Source organism: Tinamus guttatus, unplaced genomic scaffold (genome assembly GCF_059628265.1).
Source record: "Tinamus guttatus ecotype Peru unplaced genomic scaffold, ASM5962826v1 Tinamus_guttatus_pri_ptg000150l, whole genome shotgun sequence".
NCBI lineage: Eukaryota > Metazoa > Chordata > Aves > Tinamiformes > Tinamidae > Tinamus > Tinamus guttatus.
This window is the reverse complement of record NW_028288684.1, coordinates 7,975,804-7,996,376: the sequence shown is the minus strand read 5'-3', so window position 1 is coordinate 7,996,376 and position 20,573 is coordinate 7,975,804. Positions and strand designations below refer to the sequence as shown.

General features: G+C 49.7%; 1 protein-coding gene across 1 annotated transcript in view; it reads right to left on the bottom strand.

The window, feature by feature from the left end:
* Positions 1-13,758: 13,758 nt before the first annotated feature.
* ATP8A2 (ATPase phospholipid transporting 8A2) overlaps positions 13,759-20,573 on the bottom strand; it is a 302,037-nt gene continuing 295,222 nt past the window's right edge. Inside the window, exon 37 of the mRNA XM_088522215.1 lies at positions 13,759-14,304. Within this exon, the coding sequence (XP_088378341.1) occupies positions 14,207-14,304 (98 nt within the window). The 3' untranslated portion in view covers positions 13,759-14,206. The remainder of the gene's footprint in view (positions 14,305-20,573) is intronic.

Sequence of the window (20,573 nt, the reverse complement as noted above, 5' to 3'; positions counted from 1 at the left end):
GGCGCCGCCGCCGGCTGCGTTTGCTTCGTTTTTTGTTTGGGGGAAGTAAGAGGCAGCAGTGCACTGAAAATAATCATTGTGCTATTTGTAATATGTCACCCCAGACCTCTTTTCTAAACAAACCTCACTGTCTCCAAGCCTGATTTTGTCTTTAAAAAAAATTTTACTCTCTGTATTTCAATTATTTGTTCTTCTGATTAAATACTACAGCAGAAGAATAAGGAAGACTGAAACCAGGCAATTACTATAACCAGACCAGAGCTCATAAAGGGTTTCTTATTGTCTGATACTGTATCAGTATGTAGCAATAACTGTGATACTACTATTTTTTGTATGTTTGTTTTAAAATTACACATACTCATGGAATCTCTGCCAGATCCAATGGTTTACTTGCCCGCGCGCCACACACACACAAGCTGCCTACAGAAGGAAGAAATGCTTTTGACCACTGAGACAGGACGAGGAATAGGTAACTTGGAGCGGATCTGCCGACGTTGGCTCCGTGTCGCCGTTCCGGGCGCGTGACGCTTGCGGGAAGGGAGGGGAGCCGGGATCACGCCGGGCTCCCGCACGGGCCGGGCGCCAGCACCTCGCGGGGTACTGGGATTCGGTAGGTTCAGCAGGACTGGGGGCTCACGCGCTTTCCAAGGACTTTCGATGCGCTCGGGTCTCCCAAGCCTTTGAACTGACCCGGTTCCCTCATGCTGACCCTGCGGAGTTGAGTTTGGCATTAAAAACATGGGGGCTGGGAGGGCTCCGTGTGCCCGTGGCTCTGACAGCAGTGGGAGGTGCTCCAGGTGCCTCCTCCATCCAATCCCCAGAGGATGCGGCCTTTCCCATGGGAATGGAGTCCACCCTTCCTGCCTCCGGGACGCCCCGTGCTCGTTGCACATGCCCTGCCAAGGACACCTGCTCCGGCTTGAGCCGGGTGACGCTCTTTGTATATTGTTTACTTGTTTAAAAAAAATGAATAAGTTAAATTTAAGTCTGTAGAAATTGATTTACAGTTGAAGGAAGAGAAATCGGAGTTGTAATAAAAGGAAGTTTGTGAAAAGTGGTGTGTGTGTGTGTGGTTTTTTTAATGCTATGTATACAATGTAAAACCAATGTTAACATTTGTTATAGCTTTTAAATCTGTGAAAGGGCACTTGATTTTAAAGTGTTTCCTACACAAAGAAGAAGAAAAATCCCCTTTTGTTACTTAATAAATACACTGTGCTTCCTTTTCCCTCTGGCTTGCTCTGTCACGGCGCTTTTCTCATGGGCTGCTGCCTCGCGTGCTCTGTAAGCGCCGGGACGTCGCGCTGCAGGAGCGGCCCTGGCTAACCGAGTCCTGCAGGCTCGGGCAAAAAGCGAGGTTGGACTTTTTAAAACATGGATCTAGCTGCACACCGGGAGGGCTCCCCCGTCCTAGGCGCTGCTGCTAACCCCGCCGTGTGCCACACACCCATTTTTAGCCCCGTGTGTCTTTGTGTCGCCCTCCTGGCAGTGTCCACCTGCGGGGGCGCTTCCTGCGGCCCCCTGGCCGCGGCCAAGGAACCTGCCCCGCTCTGGGTGCTTGGGGTTGTCCTGTTGCCTTTTCCTCCCGCCTCGCTCTGAACGAGTCCGGAGGCCCCGTGTGCACCAAGGCCGGCGGCGCCATCAGGATCGCTCCTCGCTGCCGTGTGAACCACGGCCGAACCCCCTGGAGCGCGGCGCAAGCCCTCCCGCACACGAGGGCCGCAGGAAAAGGCCCTTCCCCTCTTATCCATGTATCTGAGCGCCCCCGGGTCCCTGTATCCAAACACCGGCTGCAGCCCCATGCCTAAACCGTGGCGCCTGTGGACGGGGGCAGATCCTGAACCCCAGACCAGTGCGTCGGCCTTAGCGCCTCCCTCTCCAAGTACCTAATTCACTCTCACTGCTGGAGCTGCAATTTCCCTCCCTCTCAATCTTCTGCTTTCCAGTTTTTTTCCTCCCACTGAATTCATCACTAAATGTTAATCCCCACGTGTATTCACTTGTATTTTTCCAAGCCACATCTCATTTTATCATTTCCTGCTTGTATTTCTTGCTTCTCCGTAGGTCCCTTTTATATTATGTCTCTGTCCTCAGCAGGGTTTGCACCGTTTCTCTGCTCAGGAGCACTTGCAAATAGACTGAATCCGCCACTTAAGCCAGTGCCTTGTTAGTTCTTTATCTCTGGACAGTGTCACGGTGCCATCCACAGTGGCACTCAGGGCCCACGTCCTCCTGGCTCCTCCATCCCGGCTTGTTTGTAATGTCCTTTGGGTCTCCTTTCTCCTTGGGCTCACGTTTCCCTGCTCTGGTTGAGCCGTGTGGCGTTAACTAAAGCAGCAGCCACTTTCCCCAGTGCCGCGAGCATGGGGGCAGACCTGACACCGGGGCGGGCAGAAGCCTCAACAGGCGCATCCGAGGCCACGTGGCCTCTTGCACCCTAATTCCATGGAAATCGGGGAGGGAAACCTCTCTGTGTGCAGGGCGGACCACGTGCCCGCTCGGGGCTGTGGCCGGGCCCTGCAGCCGCTCGGGCAGGACATTCACATCGGTTATTTCGCTATGATACTTAACCGCCTTCAGTGGCAGGTCTGGGTGAGGTGACGCCCATCAGGGATGGTGGAACTGGCACTTCTCTGTGCACTGCAAGGCCTGGGGAGCAACCGCCGTGCACTAAGGAGAGCCGGGGCTCCCCCCTCCGTCAGGTTAGCCCCGGTTTGCTAGGAAATGTGACAACTTTTACCATCTTAACAGTGAAGGCCAAGTCTTGCCTGCTGTTGCAGGCTCTTTTCACTCACTCAATAGGCTCGTAACAGCAAAAGTCTGATTCACCTGGTCAACAAAGAGTACAAATTATATCCTCTTCCCTAAAACCAATAATGCTTCACTTCCAAATAAGCAAATGCTTATTTCCCATTTACACATCATCAGAAAACCACCTGCAAAAATCAAGGAGGCCAGTTATTGATAAATGTTAAAAATGTTATGTAATTCAAGAACTGAGAGTCACTTTCTGTCAAGCCATTCCTAATACAGACATACACAGCACAGCCCAAATCAGCCTGTGTTTTGTAACCTGAAAACAACAACAATGACAAGGAAGGCACCACAGCACTGTTATTACGCCAGGGCAAGTTAATGGGAAGGGATAATGCAACAATAAAGTAAAAATACTTATCTCCCTTTACGATACTGAGCATCTTCATTCCGTCATGTTTAGAAACCATTTTGAATGCTTGGTGGTCTGGGCTAAGAAAACATTTGCCGGGGTTGGACGCAGCGCCAGGTGTAGCCGGGGTGCAAACCTGCCTGCAGGGGTGTCGAGTTCACAAGGCTGCAAAGCAGCTGCGAGGGTCACAGCACACCCAGAACAACTGGGCCCTCAGGTTCCAGCTAAGCTGCCGTCTTCACTGGGTAAGAGTAAATCCTTAGCGTTCGTTACACAGGGACCATTTTAACTAATGCGTGTACCATGCAGATAGTGTGGAAGCTCTGACACCAGAAAGGAGGGAAGAGGGAGAAGGACCAGCACAGTTGTAAATAGCCACAGAGCCAGTGTATTACATAAACAAGATAAAAAGAAACTCAAAGTTCCCTTTTCTTCCAGTCTCCTGGCAGACTTTCAGGTACTTTCAGACTTCTAGGCACAGCTACCTGCACCAGTCACCATCAGCAACAGCCATTCCACAGCTTTGGTGAAGACCACAAGACCACGTCACCCACTTGACCAAGCAGCCATGGCCAGTCGGCAGGCGAGGCCCAGGTGATCCAGTAAACCATGATGTTCTGAGTGTTGAGTCTCCCAGGCACTTCACTAGGGACATTCAGTTGTCCAAGTGCCTTGCACGCGCTTCACCACTTTTGGGGCAGCTCATGTGACATCAGGCTCCATGACATGCGGTTATCTAGGCCTCCACCTGACTCCCGATCCCGCAGGAAATGCGGAGGGGGAACCGGGATGAGCCCCACCGAGGTGTCCTCCAGCTGCGCCCGACACCCCCGCGCTGCCCCCGGACCCAGGGCCGGGCGGGCGCGCGGGGCCGTCCCTCCCGCTCCCCGTGCAGGCCGTGCTGCGGCTCCACCAGCCCCTGCTCCCCCAGCTCCTCCGCGTCGGCCTGCGCTCCCCGTGCCGCCCCCGCCGCGCAGAGCAGCCAGCCAAGAAACCCCAGCGGCTTCTCAGGATGTTCCTGCGCGTTTCTCTACAGCCCCATATTTCTGTCGAGGGGGAAACGGCAGGAAACCCACGACGCCGTCCAAGTTCCTGCGGGCTCGCGGCGCTGCTGACGCCGGGAGCGTTAGCGGAGGCGCAAAGCTGCCTTTGGAGGGACGCCCCGGGCAGGAGCAGCCTAGGTGGCTGGGTGCCGCCGCGGCAGCTCTCGCAGGGAGGGATTATGTTTCCCAAATCTTCTTGCTTAACATTCCTTAACTGGACCTTTCTCAGTTACGCTTTTATTTTTTAATGCTCCCATTTCAGACTTGAGCATTAATCTATGGGTTTAGCGTCTTTGATTCCGTTTTGGTCTGGTATGAGGCACCAAAGACCGCCAGCAACGGCCTTAGCAGCTGCTCCAGCAAATATTTGGCTCTGGGACATGAGCACTAGACGCTTTCACATCCTTCCCTGTCGAACTGCTAGAGAGAAAGTCTCCGAGGTGATTATTCGACTAATATATCTAATAAGGGGTTTAAGTGGCAATTCATTATATTTAACAATTCTCAGAATTGTTTCACTTTTAGCACACCGTGCAGGAGACAGCAGTGCGGGGAGCAATAGCTAAGCATCAAGTTCTCCCTCGACTGACCGAATAAAACTTGAATTCAAGTTTTATCATCAATTTTACTTGGGAATAATTGATTGCCCAGATGTGTGAGAAGTCTTTAGGAGCAGCAAAGTCCCCACAGCTCCAAGCTACAGCCTGAACTGATGCTGCAGAGGCCAGGAAAGGAGCAGGCATGCACTGCTATGTATGTGACAGGGATACACCAGGAGTTCAGCAGAGCCTTTTTATTTCTTTGCAAAAGAAAACCAGGCACTAGGTTTGGCTTCTGTGATAAAAGTGTTTCGAAATGTGCTCAAACGATGACTTCTAAAGAAAGAGGGGGAATTTGGCTTGCAGCCCCTTCTTGTTTAATTTGTGAAAACTCCAGAACGCATTGTTTTTTAAAAAGTTTCTCTATGCTTTAGGAATGGCTTTGTCAGCAATATGACAATCTATCAGGAGAAAAAAGTATTCATTTAGTTATAGCACCCCAAGGAGGAGAAGGTTTTTTTTTTTAGCCAGACTATATACAAATATGCATTTTGTTCCTGGTAAAAAACTATTGCATTCTAATATCTGGTAACATGCAGAAAAAAAAATTCTCTATGCTAAAAGCCTGACTTTTGACCTCTGTAGGGTCCCTACAATGTACATTCCTGATGTCACGGAAAAGGCCCTTTCTGCGGTGCCGTGCTCCGCGCGCGCCCCGCGTCGCGTCGCCCCGCGGGGAGGCCGCGGCTGCTGCCCCGAGCCGGCCGGGCCCCCGCGGGCCCCCCGGTCCCCCTGCAGAGGCGCCCGGCGCGCGGCCGCCCGGCTCCCACACGCTCCGGAGCAGGGACGCGGTGCCCTGGGACGATCGCTCGAAGGGAGGCGCGAGCCGAAGCGCAGAGGACCACGCTGTGGGGACACGGAGCTCCTGGCGGGCAGGGAGGCCTTGCAGGGGCTCGTGCAGACGGCAGAGCCCGTGAGCACAGGCTGCTCCTGCTGCTCCTGCCTGCGAGAACGTGGGGGACCGGCCCCCTGCTCTCAGGGTGCCCTGGAGAAAGGCAGCTCCCACCCTCCTGGTGCCCTGCGGGACTCTCCTCCCCAGCACCAATGCAAGAGTGCGCAGGCCGCGCTAGGAAAGCCCCTTTCCTTCTAGCACTGAGAGGGATCCAAAGAAGATTTTAGGGTTTAATTTCCTCTTATTATGTCTACTTGAGTCTAGACAGGACAAAGAAACATCCAAGGTTTATTTTAGTCAAGTCTTGGTGAAATCAAACATGTTATTCCTAGGAGAAATACCTGCGTTCCACCTAGTTTGTATTTAAAAGGTTTTTTTTTCCCCTTTGGCTACACCAAATGAGGACGAGGTGTGTGCTGCAAGCCACCCAGCATCGTTCTTATTTTGATATCCCTGTCTTAGGCTCGCGGTCTCACTCAAGTCCCATTGGAATGAACCTGAGTTCTGTGAATGGCTTTAATGGAAGCAGCCCCTTAAACTACACACACGAGGTAAGAAAAGCACACATGGGCTCTGAAGGGTAAAACTTGATTACACTTCACATTGAACCCCCTTGCTGTAAGCTTGAGGTGGGGGAGGGGGTATACAAAAAAAGCATCCGTCCATCGAGTTGCTTTAATAAAAGATTTATTGGAAATATTCTTGTGCAGACATACAACAGTCAACAATGCTGTTCAAAGCTACAAATTTGCTAAGTTTTCTCAACCTTCTAAAAATACGAGTAAATGACCTTCATTTGTATGCAGTCTGGGAGGGAAACAAACTCCACTGTAATGCGATGCTGTATTTAAACGTCCAGAGGACATTAATAGAACGTGAAAATGGTAACACTTCTGGAGGAAAAAACCCACACACCACCATGGCTCTCGCTGCTCTGCTGGGAGCCAATTAAACATTCCCCCACAGCATTACCCCGCTCTGCATATCCAGATTAAAACCTCCCCATCTGAAACAATATTTAAGCAATTCGAGTAGAGATATGACAGACAAGTGGGCACATGACTTGGCTCACTGATGAAAAAGATGCTGTTAAAGACCCTGTCACTCAAACAGCTGAATATTTGACCTCCAGGAACAACGGGCGACACTTGGGCGCAGACCGAGGAGGTTTTCAAGTCAAACAGACTATTCCAACGCACACGTGCACACACGGTCCCGGCGGGCTCGGCTGCCTAATTGTTTTATCTCATCCGGAGCCCTTTTTACAACGAGTCAAGAAATGCTGTTGAGCGACTTCCTAGTCTATGAGCTGTTGATGGTTAGAAGAGCAAGTGCTTGCATTTGTTCCCTGAATCAAAATCTCAACCGGAGGGTTAAGCTGGAGTATACACAGTGTCTGCTAAATTCCACGTTTACGAAGAAACACTGCAGATGTTTTGCAATTGATTAATTTATGCCAAGATTACATCTGGAACATCTTCTCAGGAAAACCACCCAGTAAGGTGGTCAGAATGTAAAACAATCACGTCTTTCTGTTAATGTTGGCTCTTTCCCTTGGCTTCATCACTCCATAATTATGAGAGCGCTGACCTTCTGGCTGTAAGCAGTGACATTTTAGCAATACATTAGCCTTTTCTTCATTGTTAGACTTTTGCATGACTGCCTAGGGCTGGGCTTGTCCACACAGAATTTGTCATTCACCCACTTTTATTTTTCTTCAGCATCTACAGAGATGCTGAGGAAAAGCAAACAAGCAAAAGCTCCCAAACAAAAATCCCCATCTCTCAGAGGGGCCCATATAAATCTTTTCACGAACTCCACGCGGCCTAGCCAGGCTGACTGGATTCCAGCAGGGAGAGGACGGCTCTCTGGGCAGGGCTCTCATGGCCCTGGAGCCTCTCCAGGTCGTAGGGACACAGCTCCTGCCATCACCGAGTTCAGCTCTGGGCACCCTGGGCCGCATCCACTGCCCACGGAGCCGCTCTGGGACTCGGTCCTGGCAGACTTTGGAAGAGCTTGTCTGACCTTCTTGATACATAAAGGAAGTCTTTGGCGCAACATCAGCGCGCAGCTATTTTACTTTCTGTCTACACTGCAAATGAATGGGCTATAAATCCCTGTGAAACAGCCCCTAGACTTCAAACCCCATCCCAGGAAGGCTGAGGTCCCTGGGCTTAACAGGCCCTACCCACGGCCTGGTGGGTGGGAGCAAACCCAGCAGCAACACCCAAGTCTCCCTCAGTTCTCCATGAAAGACTCCTTGTCACAGCTGAAATCATTTCACCACTCAATTCCTGTGGGCCTGTGAGGCAAAAAGAGGCCAGAGTGGCCTGCTGTAACCCAGCAAACGCCAGGGTGACGGTAATAAGGAGGATTTGGTTCAGGTCGAGCATGGATAGCTGGTGCCACCCGGCTGTGGGGAAGCGTTTCCTCCCTCGGGAGCCGGACCCAGCTTGGCGCCAGAACAGCCTCTGCTTCAGGAGATAACAGGGCTTCACAAAGCCTAGCCCGGCTGTCCTCCTCCCTCCCCAGAGCTGCGGGAACAACCAGAGGAGAAGCTTTATCGCAGCTCTTTGGGGAGGACGGAGCAATCTCCCTCCTCCCTCTCTTCTAACAACAGCCGTGGTCTCTGTCGAGCGATTTCACCTCTTAGTCCACTCGCCCTTCCAGACAGCCCATCCAAGAGCACATTCCAGGGCCAAGATAAACCAGCCCAGGTTGCCTGGGCTTTCTGCAGGTCACAGAAGCAATTACTTTTGGGAGTCACTTATGTGGCCAACCAGCACAGGACCCTCTCTGATTCTCATTTGTTAACAAGCGAAAGCCTCCATTAATTCTGCTGCTAGGTGCAAGTGTGGAAAGTTATTTTTTGCCCCCACTGGGTTTCCTTTGCCCTCATCTGTTGTGCTGACCTGTCCTGAGGCCTCCTCCAGGTAGGCAGATCTGGTCACAAGCACTGAGGTTTAGTGGAGGCTTTTCTGGTGTTTGGAAGGTAACGACACTTTCAAGTAACAGGGCCTAAACTCTTACCCCACTAGAGCTGTGCAGCTCTGGGAAGCCACTGTGAGCAATGCTGTGAGTAGTACTAGGAAACCAGTAAAAAACAAATAGCAAAAGAGCTGTGCAACTGTGCAGTGAGGCTGAGAAAGCCTTGACCCAGTCCCAAAGAGAAAAGGAAAGCTCTGAGAAGCTAGTCAGTGCCCATAGTTTTACCAAGCAAAAGTTTAGAAGTCCTTCAAATATGAGCCAATATGTAAGCACATATTTAACTCTACCCCAAGGGGAACTGCTTTCAAAGCAGAAAGCTCAGTGCTGGCAAGATTGAGCTCTAGTGAACACCCTTCCTCTCTGTACAGCACACCTGAAAACCCAGGTCATGCCAAAGGCCCCATCTGGGCAGCACTCGCAGGTCCCTTTCGAAGCAGCAGCTCTGTGGCAGGAGCAGGTTGCTCTGCCTTGCTGCTGGGAGAGCCCAAGTGATCACGGCCCAAGGGACACAACCAGGCCACCACGTTACAGAATAGGTCCCCTGCCTCTCTCCGAGCCTGGCTGGAAAGCTGCTCTCCAGAGAGACACTCGGGCCTGAGCTCCATATAGAGGGCTTTGGAGGAGAAGTCTTGTTGCTGCAGATATGCCACATGCTGAATAAAACTGTCACCGTGTGTCCGCTCCCTCGGCAAGTGAGGGTCTCTCATGCAGGGCTGTGTGCAAGGCCAGCCTCCACCTTCATAACCTGCTGAGTCTTCCCCACCTCTTAAGAAGTACCTCACACAGTGACATTGCAAACTGTGACTAGGGACATTCCCGGGATTTGTGATGTGACTTTGGCTGTGCCTGCCTGCAGGACAGCCCCAGGGCTGTGCCTGAGGGGAGCTGCAGGTGGGAGGTTTTGGTGGAGCGCCTGCACCTGCGCAGCGCCCAACACCCTTGGGACAGTGCTGACCTCCTGCAGAGCTGAGCACAGGGGGCCCTCCTGCAAGGCGGGAGGATTGCAGGATCCTGGCCCTGACTGTCTGGAGACCAAGCAAGATGCACGGTCCCTGCCGCGTTTCAGAAGCAAACTGCTGGTCTCGGAGATCTCCTGAAATCAGATCTATCTGATACAGCATAGACACAGCCAAATTCCCCTCCAGCCTATTAGGTATTTCAAATCAACTCTGCACATTCTTCAGGTCGACACGAGATGAAAAGCTCACCCTGCAAACTGACTGAAGCTGAAGCCACTGACACTGTGTGATGATCCAAAACTAGGGTAAAATATCATCAGTGCCTTAAAATTAGGGCGAAATCTGACAAATCCAAAGCGTTTCTTGAGAGCGAACACCTACGCAAGGGGTGCTCCACTTCAAACTCAAGCTCTGAGGCAAAAAGCAGCAGTACAATCCTTAGAGTATTTAAAAATGAAATTAAGTCATTATTTATAAAACTAAGGGGGAATGTAAATTGAGCATCATTAGTTTGCACTGAGGACTGAAGGCAATGCAAACCAGCAGATTTAGTGCGTGAGACCAAAAGGAAGAAATCAGCCTACAGGACAGAGACACCCTTAGGCCCAAGCTCCTCTCCAAAGCCCTCCAGCCCTTGGAGGGGGTTGTCCACAGAGTGCCAAGCTCACCCAGTGTGACCACTGCCCACCGGCAGGGACCCACACTGCACTTTGCTCCACCTGAGCTCTCCGTTATTTAAAAGAGCATTGATTGTCTCCTAGCAAACACATTTGAGTAAAAGCTGTAAAAATAATGTAATCTTGATAGCAGGGAACTTCCCTGCAGCGTCTGCTATTAGCTGTTGGCTGAGGCAAGGAAAGACACTGCACATTTTTGGCGTGCACGGAGAAGCGTGTGGTCTAGAGAAGCACAGATTAGTGAGGCTTGACTGTTATCTTAATTTACAGCCCATATAGCTCATGTTAACTCCACACACATTTTTAGATACGTTAGCAGCTTAGTTTGCCTCAGATAGATGATACTGTCCCTGGTTATTCGCCATTTCCCCCTGACAAGTTATTACTGACTTTGCAAGCGAGCTCCCTACAGCAAGACCTGAAGCCCTGTCAAGGAAAAGGAGATGTCAACAGGCTTCTCAGTGGTGCTCAGCTTAGGGCCCTGCTCGCTGCCTTTATTTTCTGCCTAGGCAATCGTTAAAGGAGTGGTACTGTCTATGCAAACAGTGATTGTACTGCTACAAAAAGGGGCAACCAGCTCCAGATCTAACTCAGGAAAATCTCTGCCTCTCTCTGACCACTTGGAAAAAGAAAAAAGAAAAATAAGTCCTCAAGTTAGCGCTGAGAACTGAGGCCCTCCTTTTCTGAGCAGGCCCTGGTGGCCAACGCGGATGGTCAGGCAGACATTGCCCGTCTCCTCTGCTCCGACACCCTGTCCCGTTGATGACGTTTTCAATAGCGCTTTCAGAGGTCGCCCTACTGCTATCTGCATTTGTGTTAATGAGCAAGGAGTTTTGTTTATACACAACAGCTGCCCTTCTCCTCTGGCTGACACAATGTGGGAATATACCTCACCATGGCTCATGGGGACAAGGAGCTCCACGAGCCGGGATACAGCGTCTGACAGTAGATTAATTCCCATAATGACTCCAAAGACCCAGAAGAATGCCAGGTCTTGACCTGGGTGGGCTCTGCAAGATTAACTCGGACAGAGATTAAGGCCTTACAGTGCAGATAAAGCCTGACCTGCCAGCCCCGGTGCCACACACTGTATGGCCACGTGACGAGGCCATGTGCAATTCCCATCGAGCTGACACCCAGCGCGCGCACCGCAGCCGAGCGCGCGCTCGAGGGAGAGCTGGTGTCTGTGACACGCGCTGACCCCAGCGCGGAGCCGGGTCAGGACGATGCAGCCCCTGCTCTGCACTAATAAAATAAATCACACCCGGAGGCAGCTGCTCCTCCCAGCATCTCTCGTTGTGCCCTGTAAGACTTTGCTGCACTAAGAAAAAAGACTTTCTGTTCTCGACTTAATGTATTTATTTGCCCTTCCATGTTACTTAGAGGTTTTCTTAAGTGTTTTTTTTTTCCCAGTATTCTCATGTAAAGCCTCCAAATTGTTTCCCTGTCAGTGTGTGTAGCGTGTGGTTTACAGTACAAAGACCCAATTGATGCTGCTTTGTCACTGTAAGAAGTTAATTTTACTTGTGGGGCTACAAAAGGAAGAAGCAGTTGGCAGCTCTGAGGTCAGCCTTGCCCCACGCACTTCCTAAAGGGATATTTTTCTAAATAAAAGAAAGCATTTAACCAGTTAGATCAGCACTAAGATGTGAAAGTGCCTGAGACCAGGTCTAGCCTCCTCTTGTTTATTCTCTCCCCACCAGTATTCCTGACTTCATATGCAATTAATTTCCTAGAAAACACACAGACACACTTGGCCCCTTGACATTCAAGCCTATGGCAAAACTATTTTCAAGCTTCCCTTATTGCAGAACTATCTCATTAGTGCTGCAGCAAGAGGGTGATGGTTTTTTCCCTCTGTGCCATCAGCCCAACCCAAGAACAACCTGACCTGGTGCTGCTGAGGCAAAAACTTCCTTTTTAACATAGGTAGGGACTGCTGAGCCCTGAGGTGGCTCTGGGAATTGCACTGTGGCACACCAGCATCTACTCACACCTCTTCAGGAGTATCAAAGCCAGAGGGCTGGTCATTTTCTTTTCCTTGCTGAGCACAAATATTCATATTCAACTTGCTTTCGCATACATTTAAAAATCAATAAAACTTCTGGATGGCCAGCAACAGGGCAGAAAACAGCGCCAACTTCCTAAACGGATACATGTAGCACACACATTGACCATGAAATCTGGCTAAAACACAGCAATACCTACTTTATGCTATTCAGAAACGTGGTTTGGCGACCAAAATTAACAGAACTTGTCTGAAAGGCAGCGTAGGCTTCTATGAGCTCTTTCAGCCCTAACTTAAGTCCCAGTTTTGTTTTGTTTTTCTTCATAGCTCCAATATATGCAGCAGCACGCTCGCCCATTCACCCAGCGAGCTGATGAAACCAGCCTTCCTTCCAGAGCTGGAATGTCGGAGCACTTTGGGAAACCTGCTGGGGAATCAGACCGGGAAAACAGACTGTTTGGCTGAACGAATACCCTTTGGAGCTTCTCTTCACCATGACCACGTGCATGTGTATGTGTGCACACACACACGTGTGCCTGCGCCCTTCCTGCCTTTCCTTTGCAATCCTATTCCTCACTGTAATAAACAACTGACACAGCAGTGGCAACGCGCTCTATGGAAGGATCCTGGCTTTCTCAACAAGGAGAAGGAACACATTTCTGGCCCTGTTCTCTTCCAATAGTAATTCCTCAGCTTTCATCCCTGCATTGAGCTGAGGAGGCTTCCTGATCTCTCCTCTTCCTGCAGAGATTTTATCCCTTTGCGTGTGAAAGTCAAACTAACCTTGTGGCTCATGCACTCACTTTAGCTCTAACAGCAGAGGAAATAAAGGCACGAGCTTTTCAGGTGTCTGGAAAGGAAAATGTGTGCATTGGAGGAGGAGGGGAGCAATACTGAAGAAACATTCCTGCTTGACCAGCTCCAAAAGACTCAACCAGTTTCTATACACCAGCCCAACTGCGGAGATCTCTTAACAGCAGGATCACCACCGGCCTCTTAAGTTGTTGATATTTTGTTATACTGCTAAAAGGAGAATGGGACGAGAGAGAGAAATCCCAGGCCAAATTTGAAGTGCACATTCAAATGCAACCTGCTGAGTTCCCAGAACAGCAGCACCTACTGCAAAACTCTTCTGTGCAGAATGCCATGCAATGCACACAGCTGCCCTACCGAGCAGCCCGAGCTCCACAACCTCGCTTTGAGAGTAAGCTATTAACTGGTTTTTAGATAGTTGAGATGATAGAGTCATAATAAATTCTATAACAGGACAAGAAATATTCTATGTATTTCATTGCTACCATGTTATTCTATCAGGAGAAGGCAAATAAGCATTCTTTGCTGCAGATTGCATTTTCATTGCAATCAAGAGTTTTGCGCCAAATTGTTAAAAATGTCTCATAAACAGTCAATATTGGAGAGAGTAAAGTTTGCATGCAGCCATGTGCACTTGGTCTGTGTGTAGCAAAACAGGAAATCTCAGCACCCCTGTTCCAATTAAGCAAAGGCTGATTTCTCATGGAACATAAATTTTCTACTTTTCTCCCAGAACAACCTAATGCCAATCTTTTAAACAGTGGTAAAAGATTGTTTTTAATTTCACACCTCACATAGCACAGTCAAATGCTTCATAACAACATGAACCAAAGTTTAGGCAGAGCTTTGCAACTGAATTCAAACAATGATCCCCCCCGCCCGCCCCCAATATGTACTCAAGGTTTGCAGGGACCATGTGGAAACTTGTTGGCTAAGGCCACAGAAACGAGTTCTCCGGTGTGTTGGCTGCTGCTGCCAACCTTAGTCACGGATGCGTTAACAGTGGACGCATTGATCCAAATCCCATTATTCCCACCACCAATCAAGGAAAGAATCGTGTGTTATTGCACTTCTGCTCTCCGTTTGGTCGTGTCATAGGATCGAACAACTTCCGACTGGGAAACAACACCGTGTTCTTCTTGAGAGAATGCATACCCATCTGAAAGAGCAAAGGAAGGAAGAACAAATCACTAGGGTTCAGCTCAAGGGTGCAGCCCATTTTTAGAAACAGTTCCCTTCAGAACCACTTAGAAATGGCACTGCTGAAGCTACACAACCGAGACCGCACTGTCCTCGTGGCTCAGATGCGTCTCCAGAGTTTAGTGCACGTGGCTCGAAAGGACGGGGGGTGCTGCCAAATCTGCTGCCGCGTCACACCAGGTTAGTGCGCAGGCCAACCCTTCCCTGGCCAAAAAACTAGAGCTGGACTTGGACACCATGTTAGCTGCCACGGGGACAAAACAAGGGACCTTTAAAAACTTAAGAGATAGGTAGACACCTGCATTTTTGCTCGTCTCCTCTGCAGGCTGCTTGATGAGATCTGCAGTTTCCCTGGAGGAACATGAAAATGTCTAGACCACAACTGCCATGTGAGTCACATCTTCCTTGTACCACCACTCAGGACTTTTTTTTTTTTTTGGGGTACAAATTTCCAGGTGGCATTTGGCAAATCACACTGAGAAACTTGATTCCCTTAGCCACTCTCTCATGCCTCGAATAGAACAAACATCAACACACTCTGGAGGAAAATCTCTATTTTGTTAACACAGTCCTCTGACTTTCCTTGAAATTTTTAAAATTAAAGAAAATCAGACATACTCATCTAAGTTATATGGACGAAGCAAGTGACGTGTCTGACGTCATCTGGAAAACAAATTACCGGTAAAGCAATCTCAACAGCTAAAGGGCCAACATGGTGAAACACCGAACAATATTTAAACCAGACATGACCCTGCAAAAACTGCTGAATGGAAAACTAAAGCAAAGGAGAGCAAGTTCTGTGACACAAGGGAACAGTGATTTTCACTGAAAATGGGCAATTGCAAGGGAAAAAGAGGAAGACAGGGAGATTAGGATTGTCATAAAATATAGAGAAATAGGAAAGTCATAGCACATACCGAACCAGATAAGGCTTTGCACTAAGCAAGCAAGCCAAGAGTTAGCAGATGTGATCTCTGCCTGGAGGAGCCCAAGGATGACACCAAGGATGACACCATGACTCCCACCTGGGAGAGTGGCCTTCTCCCTCCCTGCAGTGCTGTGAGCAGGAGATCAGGCACATCCTGTGACTTTGGAAATCCTCTGCCAGGTCTGTGCTGAAGGGGACCTTGCACTTGCCCTTCAGGTGGCCCCCTCAACCATCTCAAAGCCCTTTCCCCCCCAGATCACACACCAGGGTGAGACAGGGCTGCAGCAAGGCCCAGAAGGGACTTTGTAACAAAAGAGCACATCACTCTCTCAAACTAGGGGCGAAGGGGTGAGGTCCCTACAAACCCTGGTCCATGAGATCTCCACTGAACCATGGAGGTAACCTCTGCCAGTAGATGGAAGAGAGTTACAGAGTCATCACCCAGAGCTAACTCCAGGCACTTTTCCCTCGCGGGGTGATTGCAGCATCACAGGAACTCTCAATTGATTAATTACATGACTAATCCCAGCATCCTTTTTTACTCCCCTTGACCATTCCATGCTAATATATGTGCAGCTACAGACATGCACGTTGTTTTTTGCTGCCTCTAGCTGAAGTTTCACAAAATATATTCACAAAATTCAAATTCTCTTTTGGAGAAAGTATATGTATACCGGATAACTGCAAAGGAAAAATGACTTACAAAAACAGGTGTTAAGTTAAAAAAGAGTGGACTCACACTTAAACAAATACCCTCAAAGGGTTTGTTCCACTCTACGGGCCAGTATACTGCTGTTTTTTGGTGGGGAAGGAGAGGGCAAAAATCTCAGTGCAAAGTCAGTTTGGTGAAAGGCCGCAGGCCCCAGGGGACAGCAGGCCGTGCCCGCGGCCTGGCCTGCACCGAGGCCGCGTTGCTGCACTCCCTCAGCCAGCAGTGTCCGCGGGGCAGCGCCAGCTCCCGCAGGAGCAGCGCTCACCGTGCGCAGCGTCCGCCGGCCTCAGCCCTCTTTCCATTACTGCGTATTTCCCGTGTCAGCACAGGCCCATAAACAGCTCGTCAGCCCAGGGCCTCCTCAGGGCCAGGGCAAGGCGCAATCAAAGAGTTCTGTGTTCGACTCGCACACCAGCAGAAAACCTGGTGGGCTGCAAATTTTTGCTGCCTTAGGAGGACCAATCCTAGATCCCCACGTCCTCCATCCATCCTGACAGAGCAGCCACCAGGATGCTTGGCACACACCATGGGAAAGCCCACGGCCCCAGTGCTTGCGTGTTCCCTCCCTTCAGTCAAAGCTCAACCTTTGGATGTTTGTTTAACTTTTCGTGTTGATCTCACTACGGGAAGGTGATTCCACATCAAGCAGGTCTTTTTTTAATGGAGCGTCAAGCTGTTCATGCCGCTGACTGAGCCTCGCTGCGCGGCACTGCGCTGCCTTCCCGCTCGTCCCATCCCAAAGCAGTGCAAGTTTCCATCTGCCAGCGAGCAGGGAAGTCAGGGAAGAGCCCGAGCCTTCCCGGCTGGGGCTGGGAGCCCAGAGCCGCGCGGGCAGGGGAACAAGGTGCTCTTTGTGCGCGGCCGCGCCGGGCTCGCCGGGACGACCCGCAGGACGAGCCTCTGCACCGCAGCGCGGCCGTGCCGCCTCCTCAAGAAGGGGGACGGGGGCATTTCTGACAGCGGGGCTCGCCTGCTAGGGGGAGATTCGCATTCTCTTCAACTCTAAGGTTTCACCGGCAGCAGATATTATCGCAACCTATTGAATTTTAAAAGCACCTTGGGTTTTTGGTCTTTTTTTTTTTTTTTTAGCTTTGATATTCTATTAGCAGATCAGCATCTAGACTCCCCTTAGGTTTCTAAGTTAACAGAACTTCTCTCTGTTCACTGCAATGACTATCCTGCTCAACCCGATCCTGGGTTATCCTCTGAATACCTATGCCCTGCGCGTGCAGGAGACATGGTTTGATCCCAGCAGCCCAAGAGATGCGGACCCAGGCCCAAGGGCTCTCACTGCTCCAGGACTCCCGCTCTGGGCAGGACTGTGCAGCTCCGGGCACTCGGAGACCTGTTCTGGAGCCTCCTGCCCCTCACATCCTCACCTGAGAGGCTGCAGCCCCGGGGTGTTTAAGGCGAAGCAGCACGAGGGAGGCCAGTTCTCCCAGAAGCCTCTTAGCTGCAGAACTGTTTCCCCTCTTGATCTAAGCCTCTCTGACGAACGTTTTACTATTTCACACGTGCAGTGTTATCATACTTCAGCACAGGCCCAAGCATAACATGCATTTTACCATGCTGTTGTTTGTCTTTGGAAAAAAAAAATGCCAAGATTCAGATGCACAAGAGTGGCATTTTGGGAGGATTTGGAGGAACTTTGTTTTTTTAACACCTTTTTTTTTTTTTTTTTTAGGAAGTACTACTCCTTAGATATCAAAATAGCCCTGAAAAAATAAAAAACAGTGTTAGAATATAGTTTGGCCAGCCAAATTCTCTCTCAGGCCAAAAGTTGGTTCTGCATAGCTTTGAAAGGAGAGTTGCTGAAATGTCATAGTTCATATTTACCAATCAAAGAGTGAACGCTAACTCAGCATGACTTCTCAGGGACCCCTCTCTTCAGCTTGTCCTGGGAAAGTGAGAGCTGCTTTGTCTTGTGTCTTGGGCATTTTGACTATTACTTACAGAAATCATTCATTTCTCTGCTGATAAACTGTGCCTCTGGGTTTTCTAAAGAACCCAAGAGAAATTCCTGAAAAATGGTTCCATAACTGTCTTTCTGGAAATTAAACTACTGATACTTGCATGTAGAAAACATGGAGCCAGATGCGACAGCATCAATTCTAAATTATTTACCTTTAAAAAGAAAAAAAGAATGATTGCAACTCATCTTGACCATCAACAAATAGCTAGCTGCCTTTTAAAAATACCAAATATATATTAATTCAAGTGCATCCAGTATGAGAGGAAATCGAGTTTAGAAACATCTCAAATAGCTATGCTGTTGTTTTTGAAATCAAAATGTGCCAAGAGAAAAGCGAGAGGAAGAAGGTGCCTGCTAGAGGAGAATAAATGGTGGGATTACAGCCCTCAGCATGAACACATTATTATTATTTATTATTCGCCAGCCCTCATGCTGTGAAACGAACCTCGGATGACAGGTGCTTTTTCTCCATTGATTAATAAGGTGCAAAGCAAACCCTCCTTGTTCGGATTTACTCCATACTCTGTCAAAGGAAGAGGGATTTTCTCTGCTCGCGTAGGAAATCTGGGCTGGGCACCGCAATCCTCGTGCAGGGGCAGCTCTCCAGCTTTGGGAGCTCAGCTCTATGGTTAGGACCATGGTGGGACCAGTCACAACCAGCCAGTGACAGTGACATTCTGGACTGCAAGAGGGAAGGCACTGGAGGACTCCCCAGGGACTCTCTGCGGGGAGAGCCAGGACAGAGGGTACCTAAGCAAGGGAGGGGACATCGCTGCCCTCATCTCCCTGCTCTGGGCTCAGTCGTGCAGGAGAGGAGGAGGACAAGAACAGCTCTTCTCTACACACGGCTTCTCAGAGGCAAATGCTACCAGGTCAGGAGAGGGCTCCTACGCCCTGGCACTGAGCTGCTGTGACAGTGGTACCTTTATGGGCTCGAGGCAAGTAGAGATGCTAGAATGCACAGAGCCCTGGAGAGCTTGCTTGAGAAACACCTCAAGGCCAGCAAATCCTTTGAACCTCAGAGCATTTTGGAGCCAGACTAAGGATGCTCCTTCCCTGGACCAGTGGCCCCAGGACATCCAGAGAGATGCAAACCCCTGAGAGAGGAACCTGGTGGCATTTCCCGCTTCCTCCTAAGGGCCTTTAGAAAGCAGATGGGAATGGGGAATCCATGACTTCACACAGACACCTCCAACAGCAGAGGCATCAAGTCCTGAAGGAGAATGCCACTGTTACTGCCTACAAGATTGCACTGAGACAGCAGCACACGTCCCTTCTAACTGGGACTTCACCACACAAGAGTTTTTTTTCTTCTATTTTTTAAATAAATCTTCCCAGCTGCTATACTGAGGGGAAGAAATAGCATGAACTTCGCTAGTAGTTCATAGATAAATTTTCTTTATGTTTCTGGCAATTCTCCATGATGTATGAACACAGAAACAAAGCCAGGGCAAGAACAACAACCACAAAGGGCTACCATGCTGAAGAGTGTACTTAAGAGGTCCCTTCCTGATGGGCACAAGCCAGCTTCCTGCCAGCGAGAACAACTCGGAGCAGCCCACACGGCTGGTGTCCGCGTGTGGCTGGCACAGCTCTGGCTGCGGTTAGATCTGCCAGGGCATCTGTGCACACGCCAGCCCTGCATCTGCCTTAAGCAAATGCTGTGCTCGTGCTTCTGGATAGGAGGTGGTTAACTGAGAGACAGCTAAGGCATCAAGCAGACCCAGCCTCTATCCTGCAGTAAAGGATGGCACAGACTTGCCTGTTTAGCTTAGAGAAAAGACTGAGAGGGGATCTGATCAATATGTAAAAATACGTGAGGGGAGAATGTAGGGAGGATGGGGCCAGCCTCTTCTCGGTGGTGGCCAGTGCCAGGACAAGGAGTTATAGGTACAAGTTGAAACACAGGAAGTTCCATCTCCATGTGAGGAAGAACTTCTTTCCTGTGAAGTGACAGAGCCCTGGAACAGGTTGCCCAGAGGGGCTGTGGAGTCTCCTTCTCTGGAGATCTTCAAACCCACCTGGATGCCACCCTGTGCCACGTGCTCTAGGTGTCCCTGCTGGAGCAGCGGGTTGGACTAGATGATCTGTAGAGGTGCCTTCCAACCTCAACCCTTCTGAGATTCTGTGACTAAGCTGCCTTTCCGTGCTTTTTTTACTCATCAACCTGTGCAGGGAAGCTGAAGCACATTTTCCTTTCTTGCCATGGTCAGAGCAATTGAACTGCCGAAGGCCTTGTCAGCTAAACAAACCCTTCTCCTGCTTTATGTGCAACTGGCAGATTCGGAGCCCAAGTCACCCGAGCAATTCTGGGGGGAAGTGACCTTCACAGGCTGGGAACTTGGAGCCTGGTGAAAACACATGAATAGTTCAAGACTTCAAACAGAGTGTACGTAGTGTGATTTAAGATACTGGCCCAGCATGTCAAGGCTACTGCCCTATTCATCAACTCTTTGCTTTGAAGATTTCCAGCATTTAGTAAACAGTTGTACAATTTAGGGTTGTGAAAACAGCACATATGTTCCCAGGATTTCACATGGCCTTGTACATATAGCAGCTATGCAGCTTTTGAAAATAACATTTGACAAGAGATGATAGAAGTTTTAAAGAATCATG